At 45.6% G+C, this 8,997-nt stretch overlaps 3 protein-coding genes across 4 annotated transcripts; 2 read left to right on the top strand and 1 right to left on the bottom strand.

Moving 5' to 3' along the window:
- Positions 1-139: 139 nt before the first annotated feature.
- rccd1 (RCC1 domain containing 1) lies at positions 140-3,072 on the top strand (the record flags this gene model as incomplete). 2 transcript variants are annotated; one of them, XM_084450712.1, is made up of 8 exons in its annotated part: positions 140-368; positions 732-950; positions 1,052-1,217; positions 1,638-1,759; positions 2,180-2,278; positions 2,441-2,596; positions 2,674-2,703; positions 2,901-3,072. In XM_084450712.1, 8 exons carry the CDS (start codon positions 140-142, stop codon positions 3,056-3,058), a joined length of 1,179 nt encoding a protein of 392 aa, XP_084306838.1. In that variant the 3' UTR covers positions 3,059-3,072. The 2 variants fall into 2 exon arrangements, with proteins under 2 accessions (XP_084306838.1, XP_084306837.1); XM_084450711.1 differs by having other exon boundaries at positions 2,177-2,278.
- Positions 3,073-3,194: 122 nt separating this feature from the next.
- On the bottom strand, positions 3,195-5,172 carry cib1 (calcium and integrin binding 1 (calmyrin)). Its single transcript, XM_084450713.1, has 7 exons — positions 4,990-5,172; positions 4,555-4,589; positions 4,271-4,370; positions 4,012-4,165; positions 3,772-3,890; positions 3,536-3,624; positions 3,195-3,442 (listed from the first exon to the last, which is right to left on the bottom strand). The coding sequence occupies exons 1-7, from the start codon at positions 5,038-5,040 to the stop codon at positions 3,421-3,423; spliced, it is 570 nt and encodes a 189-aa protein (XP_084306839.1). The 5' UTR covers positions 5,041-5,172; the 3' UTR covers positions 3,195-3,420.
- Positions 5,173-6,017: 845 nt separating this feature from the next.
- Positions 6,018-8,789, top strand: gdpgp1 (GDP-D-glucose phosphorylase 1). Its single transcript, XM_084451238.1, has one exon. It carries the CDS (start codon positions 6,523-6,525, stop codon positions 7,618-7,620), a length of 1,098 nt encoding a protein of 365 aa, XP_084307364.1. The 5' UTR covers positions 6,018-6,522; the 3' UTR covers positions 7,621-8,789.
- The last annotated feature ends 208 nt before the right edge of the window (positions 8,790-8,997 follow it).

Raw genomic sequence — 8,997 nt, 5'->3', positions numbered from 1 at the left:
TCATTTCCAATGTATAATATGTGTGTGTAAGAGTCTTTACGTTATATTAATAAAGGACACGTTTGACGCATGCGCAGTGTCGTAAACAGTCTCCCAGACATCTGCGGCTGCGCACTGTGCGTAGCAATGAAGTAGTTTCATGGAGTGGTTTGCGTTCGGTTTCAATGGCTTCGGGCAACTAATTGCCAACAATGAGAAGTGTGCTAGTGGAGAAAGTACCCGCGAAGACGTCAAAGTGACCGTTCCAATAAATGTTCCATGCTGTACATTTCAACATGAAGCTGTCACGGAGAACATGGCGGAGAGGAGACGCATCAACACACTAGTCCGGGCGAGCTGGAGTCGAAGAGCCACCCTGCATGCTGGAGGTCTGGGCTCGTTATATTAATACATCCATGTCTGGGCTCGTTATATTAATACATCCATGTCTGGGCTCGTTATATTAATACATCCATGTCTGGGCTACTCAGGAAACCGTATGAATCCAGTTTGTATACGTATTTGTCACAGTGCATCAGTTGAGATGATCATTCAAAGTGACTCGCAGTTTTTGGATTTTCTTTTCTTGAATCTAATCTTACAACCTTGTACCATTTGCACTGTCCTGTCGTTGCACTGTCTTGATCCTGCCTAACGTTGTCTACCGGTGTTATACACCAATTGACCAAAACAAATCCCTAGTAGGCTATGTGTAAAAACTACCCGGCCATAGAACTGATTGTGACCTGCAGGTGAGGGTGGCCAGGTATGCGTGTCAGGTTTTGGGGCAGGAGCCCCCCACCAGGGCTGCTGTGGCAGGAGCTTCCAGGAGAGCCGCGGATACACCGACGCACACATCAGCGAAGCCTACCTGACCTTGGCCTTCACAGACAGAGTGGAGTGCTGGGACTTGCAGCAAAACGAACAGAAACCTGTGTGGAGCATGGAGATCAAGACACCAGATCAAACAGGTATTATCTACTTTTATTGTAATAGTGGCAAAATGTATAAAGGCGTGCTGCTCTCATTCGAATAACTGTCACCTCTCTTTCTCTTCCTTACCGTGTAATAGGTCACCCTCTTGCGTTCCCCTTAGTTCCAGGAGGGTACATCGCCTCTACACCTCCCTTCTTCCGCTCCTTGTCCCCACACCTGCGTGCGCTGAGCCTGGTGCTGGGGGCCGAGCACGCTGTCCTCCAGAGCGCCTCTGGGCTCGTCTACACCTGGGGATCTGGGAGGTAAGACTACACCTGGGGATCTGGGAGGTAAGACTACACCTGGGGATCTGGGAGGTAAGACTACACCTGGGGATCTGGGAGGTAAGACTACACCTGGGGCTCTGGGAGTTAAGACTACACCTGGGCTCTGGGAGGTAAGACTACACCTGGGCTCTGGGAGGTAAGACTACACCTGGGGATCTGGGAGGTAAGACTACACCTGGGGATCTGGGAGGTAAGACTACACCTGGGGATCTGGGAGGTAAGACTACACCTGGGCTCTGGGAGGTAAGACTACACCTGGGCTCTGGGAGGTAAGACTACACCTGGGGCTCTGGGAGGTAAGACCGCTCTTCCACTAGCGCCTCAGATAAGCTATCACGTTGAGTGTCGAGTTCACAGTTCAAGTGGTGTTGACATGGTGGTGTGTTGTGTTGGCAGCCACGGCCAGTTGGGTCACGGGGATCTGGGTGCCCAGGAGGAGCCCAGGGCGGTGGAGGCGTTGTGGGGGCTGCCCATGGGCAGCGTGGCTGCCGGGAGTTGGCACTCCGCCTGCGTCAGCGGTAAGGGTTGAGGAACACCTGGGAAAGACTCCTTAGGAAAAGGCTGGTTGCTCTATTGTCCACCGGGAATCAGGGCCTATGTTAAGCCTTAAAGAAGACCATTAGCCGTTCAAAATGTTGGCTTTTTAATGATTCAGACACTATATTAAAGGCTTTTTAATATATCCTTCCTCTATTACTTTTTGGAGTGCCTGAAAAGACTACTGAGCTATGCCTAGTTGTAGGGATGTACTAAGTAAGGAGCGCGCACCCCTACCAGCAGAAAACGAATGGCATGCAGTGATCTTTGGTCCTGTTCACAGCAGCAGGGGGAGATGTGTGTGTGTGGGGAGGGGGGAGTGGGCAATGATCTCATCTTGTTCACAGCAGCAGGGGGAGATGTGTGGGAGGGGCAGTGATCTCTGGTCTTGTTCACAGCAGCAGGGGGAGACATGTATGTGTGGGGCTGGAATGAGAGTGGCCAGCTGGGGTTGCCATCACAGGCTCTGAGAGGAAGGCAGCACAAGACTCAACACACAGGTCAGAGAAAATGAAAATCACCATTACTTACCGTGCCTTGACTTTACATATGAACAGTTGGTTGAAAGTAAGATATATAGATTACATATTAGATCATAAGATTTTTTTTAAATCACACATTACATACATTCACAACACTGTTAATTGCTGTATGTGGTTTAGATGCCAGCACAAGCACACGTGTGCAGAGCCAGGAGGGAGAGAGGAGTGAGGAGGTGTTTATATCCATCCAGGCGTTCCCTGCCCTGCTGGACGTCACTGAGCCGTGTGAGGTCACCAAGCTCAGCTGTGGGTCACGCCACACTGCAGCAGTGACAAGTAAGAAACTCAACTGATCACGTCTTGGTCCTCGAATGAGTCCAAACACAAGGTGACTGTGATGTTTCATGTTTCAGACACGGGTGATCTCTACACTTGGGGCTGGGGTAAGTGTGTCCAGTTGCTTCTCACATAACTCAGGTATCCCTTGTGACGGTGTGATTGATGATAATTGATTAATCAAAATCAAAGCTATGAATGAATACATTGTGATATGCCTAATGAACAGACATATGTATGTTATGTTAGTATTAATACTATGTTAGTGTTGTAATGACTATAGATCTACTTGTAACACTTTCAGGAGAATATGGCCAGCTTGGACATGGGACCATAAAGAGTTCTGACGAGCCAGGAAGAGTGGATTTTTTCAAGGACCAGGGACTGTGTGTGGTCAATGTAGTGTGTGGACCATGGAACACTTTTGTGTGTGTTGCCAAAGAGGAAAGTAACGTAAACTAAAATATGACTGACTTTGAAACTGAGGACTATGAGCAATGTAAATATCAAGTTTGATCTACAGGCATTTTGTAAAATATTTAACAAGATTATTTTTTCAAATGTATTATTGACACTGAAAATACAGTTTAAGAATACAGTAGATTACATGTATTACCAGATTATACAGGACATGTTAAAAACATAGTTAAAGGTCTTATTGCACAGAAAATCTGTAAAAACATTTTCCAACAGACATAGAAATTATGTATCCACAGGGACACGTATAAATTAAGGCTCTCATGATTCTTATGGTAGAACAATAGCCGAGATCTGAGAAACAGAATCTGCCAGCTCAGAGGAGTGTTCATATCCTCGTGTTGAGCTCACAGCACAATCTTAAAAGAACTGGAGAAAACAAAAAAAAAACAATATTAGAGAGAGGTGGTCATTGCGACCCATCACACATTGGAAAAATTGTCTAGTATACGCTCTACTCACCTGACGAAATCAGGGGATCTTGAGATGACATGTTGGAACTCTGAGAGATTCACTGTTCCATCTTTGTCAATGTCAGACTCTTCAAGAATCTGTAATATGGAAAACAAGCATGAGCATGTCACTGACGGTTTACACTATGCCGATGCTGGTAACCACGCAGACAGCTTCAACCACTCAATTCTAGCCAATATGTTGCTCTCCCCGTTCAACCGGGTTGAGCCTAACAGTGCACTCACATTGTTGATGAGCTGTCTCATCTCCTCGGTAGTAAGCCTTGTTTCGTCTGTTTCACCTGTCAGGCAGTTCACCAGCTTCTCCAGGTCCCCACTGTCCAAAGTGCCATCATCATCAAAGTCTGCACAGAGACAAAACAATTATATTTTTGTATCTCTCCATCAGCGTCTGACATTGTCAATTATTACATACTACCAGTATGCGTAAAAACAACCTCTGCAATAAAGTAATAATTGTATTACCGAAAATCCGGAATGCATAGTGGGACTTGATCTCCAGGGTGGCTGAATCGCTGAAGGCACTAAGGAGATCCAGGAAGTCCTCGAAGGTCAGACTCCCATCCTTCACTTCCGATGTTGAGAACACATAGCAGATCCTCTTCCTGAACGGGTTGGACTAGGAGGAGGTTCATATTTATTAGGTTAGACTTACCGTTTTCCTACTATTAGTAAACTACTAGAATTGTAGTGGCAGTATTCTTCTCAATCCTATCCATCTCACCTTCAGCTCTGGCAGAGTTAGTATTTTGTCCATAGGTACTCTGGGAGTGGGGAGGTTCCGCTCCTCTTTCGAGAGCAGTTCACTGAATCTCTTGTGAGCACTAGGGAAAGTAAATAAACCATAAATACTTCTTGTGTAACAGGAGTGACCAAGAAGTTAAAGTCCAATTTACAATGAAGTTTGACTTCAGTATATTCTCGGTACTGATAAAGACATTGAAAACAATGTTTTAACTGAACAAACTGACTTCCATGGTAGAATGAAATGGACAACTAGATACTTACAGTAACATTTCTTGCTTTGTTAAAAATGTCAACTCCTGCAAGAAAGAACATAAAACATAAATTAGCTTAACAAGCTAACCTTTTGTGGCTCGTCGTGGATTGCAACATTTCCCAAACAGTGAGGACGGGGCTTGAATCAGACTTGTGTTTCCTGATCTTTAGGAGTTAGACTTGTGTTTCCTGATCTTTAGGAGTTAGACTTGTGTTTCCTGATCTTTAGGAATTAGACTTGTGTTTCCTGATCTTTAGGAGTTAGACTTGTGTTTCCTGATCTTTAGGAATTAGACTTGTGTTTGCCTGATCTTTAGGTTCTGTTGGACAGATTAAGAAGCTCTAGCTGGTTAGCTACGACTGAGTGTAGTTATCCGGGCTGGCTGCCCTGGCTAGTAGCTAGTTAGCTAGCGTGCTTTACTAACCCAACTCCTACCAGCTCACCTGGTATTCCGAGAGCAGATCCTTCCGTAGTTGACTTGCTGTGGTTCCCATCTTGATAGGTAGATAGCACTACTTTTGAAGGTTTACACACAAGTTTACACCGTATTTCACAACAGCTACCTGTTGTTCTCAACTTGGAAAACAAAACTTTCTGCTTCGATAACTTTCTACTACTTCCCTTTCCTGTCCCGAGGTTCCCATAGTAACACATTTGCATAGACGTGACTTATACCGCGTTCCAGGCAACCCGTCACTTCCCACCCTACTGGGACATCGATCTGTACGAGTTGCGGGTGGGAAGTTACGGGTTTGGGTTAGTCTAACCCTGCCATTCCAGAGCATTTTCACGTGTAGGAGGTCGGAAAAACACGAGTTACGGGTTGCCTGGAACGCGGCATTAGCACTATGTTTTTATGCTTTATTGATTTAAAAAATAAATATATATGTATAATTGTTTTTTTCTCTGTAGCACTTTGAGATTTGCTTTGAATGTAAAGTTCAAACATACTTACAAACAATACAAATAAAATGCATTATTATTATTAGACCTCCCACGTCCCTCCGCCTACAGATAAGACGCCGGTGTATAGCATGGAGGTATAGGGCTGTATAGCATGGAGGTATAGGGGTGTATAGCATGGAGGTATAGGGCTGTATAGCATGGAGGTATAGGGCTGTATAGCATGGAGGTATAGGGGTGTATAGCATGGAGGTATAGGGGTGTATAGCATGGAGGTATAGGGGTGTATAGCATGGAGGTATAGGGGTGTATAGCATGGAGGTATAGGGGTGTATAGCATGGAGGTATAGGGGTGTATAGCATGGAGGTATAGGGGTGTATAGCATGGAGGTATAGGGGTGTATAGCATGGAGGTATGGAGGTATAGGGGTGTATAGTGTATAGTGTTCTAGTGCTGGGCTAGCTAGCTGTATAGTGTTCGCTAGTGCTGGGCTAGTGCTGGGCTAGTGCTGGGCTAGCTAGCTGTATAGTGTTCTAGTGCTGGACTAGCTAGCTGTATAGTGTTCTAGTGCTGGGCTAGCTAGCTGTATAGTGTTCTAGTGCTGGGCTAGCTAGCTGTATAGTGTTCTAGTGCTGGGCTAGCTAGCTGTATAGTGTTCTAGTGCTGGGCTAGCTAGCTGTATAGTGTTCTAGTGCTGGGCTAGCTAGCTGTATAGTGTTCTAGTGCTGGGCTAGCTAGCTGCTGGGTTGTGTTTTTCATGAGTTCAACAAGCTATAAGATAAACATTGTAAACCTGATGTAGTCTACATAGCTAACATTACGTACAGTAGTAAAGCATGTAATCGGTTCGTGTGATTAAACATGGAGTATTTCGCCGGGCGCCACTGAAGCAAGCTTAGCCTAGTTTAGCCTAGCTTAGCCTAGCTTAGCCTAGTTTAGCCTAGCCTAGCTTAGCCTAGCTTAGCCTAGCTTAGCTACCGTTAGCCGGCCAGACCCGTCCCGCAGTGGGCTAGTGCTAGTGCTCCGCCAGCAGACCCTTCTCTCCCGCAGTGGGAGCGGAGACCTTTTCTCAATGGAAGTCCGCGGGGTTTCGCTAACATGTTTCAGCTACAACAAACAGGACTTGGTTGACCGTGTGTGTCGGCCTAGTCTATCCCATGCTGACGATGACAAGAAGATCACGCCGACTTCATTTGATAGGACATTGAGAGCCGGGTGGGCCGAGAGGATGCAGAGGGGTCTGTTCCGTTACCAGCTGGGGGACCTACAGACTCGGATCCTGCCTGGACATCACCGGTATGTCGCACAGCTTAACATCCAGAGAGGCCTGGAAAGAAGAAAGCCTCAGGAAATATTAAGCATCAAGCAAAACTTTGACGCGAAGCAGTTCAACTTCAACAAAATCAATCCGGAAGAAATCATGTTTGAGATGACAAAGCAGAATGAACGAGGACATCAGGACCAGGATGATGCAGAACTGTTGAGGATGATGGTTGTGGTGAACGTGAGCCCCTTGGAGTTCGGACATTGTTTATTTGTTCCTGAACCCGCCCGCTGCCTCCCGCAGGTCCTGAACCACTTCGCCGTCTCAACTGGGATCGAGTCCGTGCTTCTGAGCTCCGACCCGGGCTTCCGGGTGGGATTCAACAGCCTGGGAGCGTTTGCATCAGTCAACCATCTGCACCTCCACGGATATTACCTGGACCACCAGCTCCAGATAGAATGTGCCCCGGTCCAGCCTTTAATTCCCGAAAAGGGATTCTACCGCTTGACAGACTTCCCCGTCGCCTTTCTGTTTTACACAGAGAGAGATCACCTAGAGAAAGTCTCCTGGGCCATTTGTCAAGTCACTGATCTCCTGGTGGAGGGGAACAAGGCGCACAACCTGTTCTTTACCCGAGGATGCCCGCCCGGGGACCAGGCGCGCTCCAGGCGCGGCGTGCGCATCGTGATCTGGCCCAGGATAGCATGCTTTGGTGCCAAGGAAGAATCTGCCTTCAACGTGGCACTTTGCGAGCTGGCGGGACACTTGCCATTCAAGAACAAACAGGACTATGACAATAGCACAGAGGATGACGTGAAGTCCGTCATTCGGAGGTACCTTCTCCCCGCGGAAGAGTTCCTACTGTTGGAACAGCAACTCGTGGTCCATTTGCAGAAGGACGTCTAGCTCACATGGATGTTGTAGACCTAAACCTTTGCCAAAGTGTCGAATTTGTTCGTTTTGAATTTGCTATATTCATTTCACTGGGTATTGTTAGACTATGTATAGATGTATAAACCTCTCAAATTGTTGATGACTGACTGATGATTCATAAAAGCATAATGTGCCGGTAAATGAGACTTAATATGTCACAGTAGCCTAATGTGCAGGTGCATGTCGCCAGGGTAACCCTAACCCTAACCCTATTCTGTTTTCGCGTGTGGGGTTAAATCCCAGAGTTGTCACCTATAGATCGGTGGATATAAGAAATGGAATTTGTGCACAATTTCTATAGGCGACTCCGCTCTAATAGTTCACTATGCTCCGTTTTTGTGCATACTAGGGCAGAAAATTAGACAGGAGTGGTCATGTTACTGACTTACGGTAGAATATATATCGCTCCCAGAATATAGTTTGAGTGATCCTAGTCCAAGGAAATGCCAAATGACTACATTGGAGATCGCGACAGAGGTGAATGCGAGTGACTGTAAACAAAGCGACAGTGACGACGCAGAAGGCGAAGGGCGTCCCCTATCGGAGTCCAAGAAGAAAAGGAGGGCAAGGTATTTTGCGCACAAGAATCCGAATGTATAATATTATGTTGTAGTAGAGGGTAAACCCAAGTACCACCTCTTTAAAATGATGCTGAGAGTTTACTCACCTATTTTCTGGTCAATTGTATTAATCAATGAGGAGAAACATGTACATTACAACTCTACATTCGACAGAGTTTACCCACCTCTGTATCACTACACCCCTGGTTGTAGCCTATGTAGTTTAAATGTATGTAGTTTGCTCATGACCTAATTCTGACTGTGTTCTCATCAGGCCACCGGGAATAAACCTCATAAATTGCAAGTATGGGTGTGGTAAGAATTTCACCCCAAGACACCATGTTGACCAATTTTATCACATATTTCACACTCATCATCGCAAACAATACATTTTTGTTCCCTCAATATCTTCGTAAGGAAAAAAGACAGATTTCTTCTTCAGAAATATAATTATTTTCGCAAAAGGCATATGATTACTTGTATAATTTAAATAATTCAATAAACAAAGTTGCTTTTTGCCAGCAATTTTTCAATATTTGATCAGTACATTTTCAAATGATGGATATTGTGTTTTGGAATGAAACTTAATATCAGCATATCCTTTCCCAGATAGCAAGCTGTTCTGGGCCATATATGGTCCAGATGCAGCACTTATGACTCAGTTCCAGCCCAAATATGGTCCATATATATGGCCCAATCTAGTCATTGATTTGAATGAATGGTGCTATAGAAATAAGATAACTGACAGATGGCCTTGCTACCTGGGTATAAGGTAGCAAGCAGGCCTGTG

This window comes from Borostomias antarcticus (assembly GCF_949987555.1).
Source record: "Borostomias antarcticus genome assembly, chromosome: 16".
NCBI classification, from domain to species: domain Eukaryota; kingdom Metazoa; phylum Chordata; class Actinopteri; order Stomiiformes; family Stomiidae; genus Borostomias; species Borostomias antarcticus.
Note: the sequence above shows the minus strand (reverse complement) of the source record. Positions and strands in the feature narration are given on the sequence as shown.

What these genes read in the sequence shown, in the direction of transcription:
- gdpgp1 (XM_084451238.1), top strand. Translation starts at nt 6,523, where the DNA reads ATGGAAGTCCGCGGGGTTTCGCTAACATGTTTCAGCTACAACAAACAG.
- cib1 (XM_084450713.1), bottom strand. Translation starts at nt 5,040, where the DNA reads ATGGGAACCACAGCAAGTCAACTACGGAAGGATCTGCTCTCGGAATAC. An exon ending in TAACTCTGCCAGAGCTGAAG is followed by an intron (nt 4,166 to 4,270) that starts GTGAGATGGATA and finishes ACCTCCTCCTAG; the next exon opens with TCCAACCCGTTCAGGAAGAG. An exon ending in AGATCCCCTGATTTCGTCAG is followed by an intron (nt 3,443 to 3,535) that starts GTGAGTAGAGCG and finishes TGTTTTCTCCAG; the next exon opens with TTCTTTTAAGATTGTGCTGT.